The sequence below is a fragment of the Pholis gunnellus genome, assembly GCF_910591455.1.
Source record: "Pholis gunnellus genome assembly, chromosome: 13".
In the NCBI taxonomy this organism is placed as follows: domain Eukaryota; kingdom Metazoa; phylum Chordata; class Actinopteri; order Perciformes; family Pholidae; genus Pholis; species Pholis gunnellus.
The window spans coordinates 2,627,754-2,632,975 of NC_136540.1; the positions used below are offsets into that span (position 1 = coordinate 2,627,754).

Here is a 5,222-nt window from a genome sequence, read left to right on the forward strand (position 1 = left end):
CTCCCTCTCTGCTATACTCTTGACTTAAACCAATCCTAAAGGTGTGACCCTGTGACCCGATCAGAGTTGACGTCTCACGCTCTCAGAAACACTCACATGCCTGTTGAGCTGGAGATCCCGAGGCTTTTGAACGTGGCTCTCAGTCAAATTAAATAAATACAGCATGTCATCCTTCTGCCATTTGTTAGGCAACCTTTCAAATTACGCTCACTTTAATACACTGGTGATGGATTTATGAGTACATTGAAATGCACACATTTTAAACTGCACACTCACACACTTTCTAAATTCCTTACAGTTCTTAGCAGCACCCTTAAAGACGGCGAAAACAAAAAATGATCTCATAATCTCAAGCGGGACAAATGTTTTTAAAGGTATTTTATTACCGGAGTGTGTACAGACCTTTTGTAGAATCATCAATTGTAGCAATTATTTAGAAAGCATTTAACTTTTTTTTTTTTTTTTCATAAGAAAGTTAGGCTTTTGAAAAGTCCAAATGCAGCAGGGCAGTCGGGTTCTTCATATATACGTCCGTCAATCCCAATTCAAATCAAAACAGCGTCTGTGTGGAGAGACCTGCTGCTGCACAGAGAAGGGCCGAGATGAGAAATTCTTGATTACAGGGCGCCACCTAGTGGCGGCTGGATGGAAAAAGCAAACCAAAAAGGAACAGCAGAGAGCTTCTATTTCCAGCAAGAGTACATTTGTTTTATGGCAAAGACAAAAACACACAAAAAAACTAAACTCTCTCAATAGTTTTTTTTTTTTTCTCTTCCAAACCACTTTGTGCCTTTCGGAATCAATTAAAATTTGAAAATTAAAATAAAAAAATCTATGTTACAGTCCAATATTCTTCTATAACAATTCACAAATACTCCATCTATATAAACATTGATAGGAACACACAATGTAAACCATTCGTGCCCTGCAAAAACCTTCATTTCTACCATTTTATGTCAAATTAATTGATGTTTTACTGTAAATGACAACCAACAGGTGTTCGGTTCACAGTATAAACCGATGACCCTGGTACCAGGAGGGTTATTATATCCTAGAGGAGTCAGTTGACTTATTCTTCTCTAACTGAATACGCTTTGAGGAATTAAAGGTCTCTGCAGCACACAAGGAAACTCATTTTTTTGCCTGTGTTAAAAGAAGGCAAACACAGAAATTTGCAACACACAACACAAAAACCCATTCCATCGTTCTGTTATACAACGTCTCTTGAAGACCAAAGCAGAGAAAACTAAACTTTTACCTTTTCATTTCACAGTACTGTCAACAACAGAGATGATGAACAGAGAGAACTTAAATCAAAAACCACACTCAATTAAGTGTTTTGTGTTTTTGAGATGAAAATAAAGAGAATAGCCGTTTTTACTGCCGTTACATGCATTAACCCGTATTCTTCAGACTTCTGTGGAAGCCTGGTAATTGAGGTGCAGCTCTCTCTCGTAACATCTTTTACCGTGTATATATATATATATATATATATATACCATAAAGATTAAATCTTAAAGTGAGTCCTTTCACTTGTTGAATCTGTTTTGTAGGGCACTGCTTGTATTAAAAGACCGTAGAATGAGCAGTGCACTTTTACATTTAAACGCCAGAGGTGACAAGTAAATGAGAAATTAAAAACGATATAGGAAAAAAATACAAACGTTAATAAAAAAAAAAAAAATTAAAATTAAATTGGGAGGCGAATACTCCAAACTCTTTTAGCTCGTCTCCAGCTTGGCCATTTCCTGCACGTAGATGCCGATGCTCTCGCTGTCAAACAGCACGAAGTAGACGGTCTTGATGCTGGAAGACATGGTGGCCACAAAGTAGGTGGAGATGGCCTTAAGGATCAGCTGGGCCGCCGTCTGCTTCGGGAATCCGTTCCTGAAAGAGAACACACACACACACACACACACACACACACACACACACACACACACACACACACACACACCATCATAACTGTGGCATTCATGAGAGCTGTGAATCTTCACTGGCCTCACGATTCACCTGCAGACGGTTATTATCGGTGCATCAATGAATCCTGAATTTTCTTTATTACTTCACTACTTTTTTATCAATTAATACAAGAGGTGATACATCTGAAGTCCCTTCTACTTAGGAGTACAACCGTATTTATTATAAAAAGTTGCATATTTTCATTACCACTACCTGCGTGAGCCATTTTAGTACATAAACATTCCATAGACATACATTAATCCTCCTCCAGTGTATTGCAGGTTTCCTGTAATCTCCAAAAATCAGGTTTTCACACAGCAGCTCTAAGACGAGGCCCATCCTGAATGCTTTTGACAAAGTCAAAGCTGCATGAATTGGCTTAGCAGCTCGCAGACTTTATCTAGTCCGTTACTTTTTCTTACTCACAGCTCTTCTACTCTCACTTGGTTTAAGTCACTGAATCTCCTGACAGGGTTAACAACTGCATGCATAGTTATTTACCGAAGAGCAACAGACATAATACGTCATTTAAAAATCACTTGAATGCATTTTTTAGTCGCTCTAATGTTGAAATTTAAGATACTATGTGGACAAAACAAAGTGTGCCCCTTAAAGGTGCATGTCGTGGAACATCACAGCTGCATAAGATGTAAAAATAATATTAGTTCCTACCCTGTTGCAGCACGCCGGTACATGTGCAGAGAGAAAGCTTTTTTGTGATCCGTTACTTAAAGATATTTAAGTGTTTTAGTGTATCTATAAGCACATAGATACCTACGAGTCTCCCCTTTATCTCCGTCCTTCAACGGTAGCTGCACACTGAACAGTGTTTTAAACTTACTGAAACACATCAATGCTGGTGTTAATATTGATATTTCTTACCAAATTTATTGAAAAAAAAAAAGAATCTGCATTTCAAACGCCATCTAATGGGTCCGCTAGACTTTAAAATATTTAACTTATTACTGTGTGTCACACCCAATATGTTTGTTTTAGACAATTTTATAATGTTTTAGCTAACTGTTTCGCAGACACAGAAGCTACTTTGAGAATCACAGCGCTAGATTAAAAGTCAGGCTCACTAAAGTCACAGCTTCATCCTGAGGGGAACACGAATGGCTGTACAACATTTCATGGCAATTCACCCGATAGTCGTTGAGATATTTAAAGTCTGAACCAAAGCGATGGAGCAACTCGAGCAGCGACGCTACAGTGTTTTTAATTTACACCAAACAAATCATCGGTTTAGTTTTTGAGGCTTTTCTCTAAATCTTTGCAGGAGAACTTCACTTTCTCAGGCCTCAAAAAACTATTGAAGTGAAACAAGCCGAGAAGTGTGATTGAACTGCTGCCACTCACAGAAATACAACATCAAACCTGTGACGAGGGTTCACAAGTGTCTTCGCGCCGAAAAAGGTTCGGGAACGACTGCTCCGCCCCTTTCTTACCGTCGTTCCAACACGTGGCATGTTTGTGAGAAATCTCGCCGGATCAAAGTGGAGGTGTTTACCACCGTTGCCAGGGAACCAACGTCAACTCCCGTTTTGACTGACGCAAAGAGGATTGAGAAAAATGTACGAGTGGGCAGAGACGCATGATGAGCGTGAGGATTTTACTGCTGACGATGCAAGTATGCCACTCAAGATGTTATTAAGACGTGTGAGAAGGCTTTTCTGCCAAGTGGAGTACGGATCACCTTTGTTCGGGTGAACTCGGATACAGTTTGTTGGTCTGGAGCCAGGTTTGCAAATATTTTTATGTAACCACACTTATTTTGCCAAACCAACTCTTTATTTTAGTCCTTTGAACTAAAGCCGGTGTGAAAACACCCTCAAGTTAATGTTCGAAACTGAACTTCGAAACCCGCTGGAGGGACGGAAAAGCAAGTTTACTTTAAACCATCACCAAAAATACACCGTTCATCAGAGCCAGAAGCTGTAAAAAGGTTGATAATTGTCACATTTTCACCTTTCCGACGGTCCTTGAACACATCATGTGTGTCTAACGCTTCTGTCAGAAAACGCAACCGAAACTAAGCTTCAAATTGGGATTTCATCAAAAACATTATATTCTACTTGTCTCATTTGGAATTTCGCCTCAAACTAAACAGATCCTGTAAAAAACATTAAATTCTATGCTCCTCAGCGCAACTAGTAAACCTTGATTGATTGGGCCGAGACCAACAGTCCCGTGACAAAAAATCCGTTAAACTTTGACCGAACGTCAGGCTGCTCTGCACGGTGCATTGACGAGAGGACAGGAAAGGCTGTGAGTAGAGGTTGTAAAAATGTGAATAGCTTAATATACATAGTATATTATACATATATTTTATTTCCAACATTGGTAACACTTGTGGCAAAATGTTTTATTTACAGATTCCCTTGTTTGCCATTTTCTGTAAAGAAAATGATCAAAGAGATTCTACTTGCGTTTTTGTATTTTTCAGGATTTATGGCATAACGGTAACTATTATCATGCACAAAAGACATTTTCCAGTTTTCTCTACTTGTGTCTGTGTGTGTTTTCTTACCTCCCGCTACCGATGGAGGGGAAAGCCACAGACTTGAGTTTCTTCTCATCCGCCAGAGCCAGGCAGTTCTTCACCGTCTTGTCCAGCATCTCCTCACACTTGTCGGAGCCCCAGCCTGGACTGTTGCAGTGGATGACGTACTTTGCAGGCAGACCGAAGCCGGCGGTCAACACGGCTGAGGGACGGAGAGAAAAGAGAGGATGGCGAGCGGTTAGTGAGGTGGGGAAGGGAAGAGGAGAGGAAACAAGGATGGGGGACGGAGCAGTAAGGGAACGTTCTTCAGGTAGAAAAGTTTGGTGAGAAGTGAGGGTGGTTTAAGTATTAGCCCTCCTAGTGGGAATAAAATATGTCTCTGTTGCACTGTTTGGACATTCCTTAATAATCAGAATACTTAAAAAAAAAAAAACTATGAGGGATTCAATTTGGGCTGTGACAAGTGATTATAAAAAAAAAAAAAAACTGAAATGTTATGTTGATCAACTTATCGCTTCGGCCCTAAATTAAATTACAACCATCAAAATGCCAAATATTCTTAAACATCCCTTACAAAAAGAGACAAGACACTGGATGATATTCATCTGGGAGGCCAAAAACTTCCAGCGAATGTTTTATCTATTACTATTCTAAATGAATGAAACGGAGTTGCCCCCTGCTTAGTGAGATCAGCACCTTCAATATGCTTTTTTCTGAGCTATTTTGCTAAATTTGTGCTAGTTTTGTTTAGCCAGAG

At 39.6% G+C, this 5,222-nt stretch overlaps 1 protein-coding gene across 1 annotated transcript; it reads right to left on the reverse strand.

Annotated features, from left to right (window-relative positions):
- Nucleotides 1–391: 391 nt before the first annotated feature.
- macroh2a1 (macroH2A.1 histone) lies at nt 392–5,070 on the reverse strand (the record flags this gene model as incomplete). Its single annotated transcript, XM_079171857.1, has 3 exons — nt 392–1,887; nt 4,493–4,667; nt 5,040–5,070. 3 exons carry the CDS (start codon nt 5,068–5,070, stop codon nt 1,722–1,724), a joined length of 372 nt encoding a protein of 123 aa, XP_079027983.1. The 3' UTR covers nt 392–1,721.
- Nucleotides 5,071–5,222: the final 152 nt, after the last annotated feature.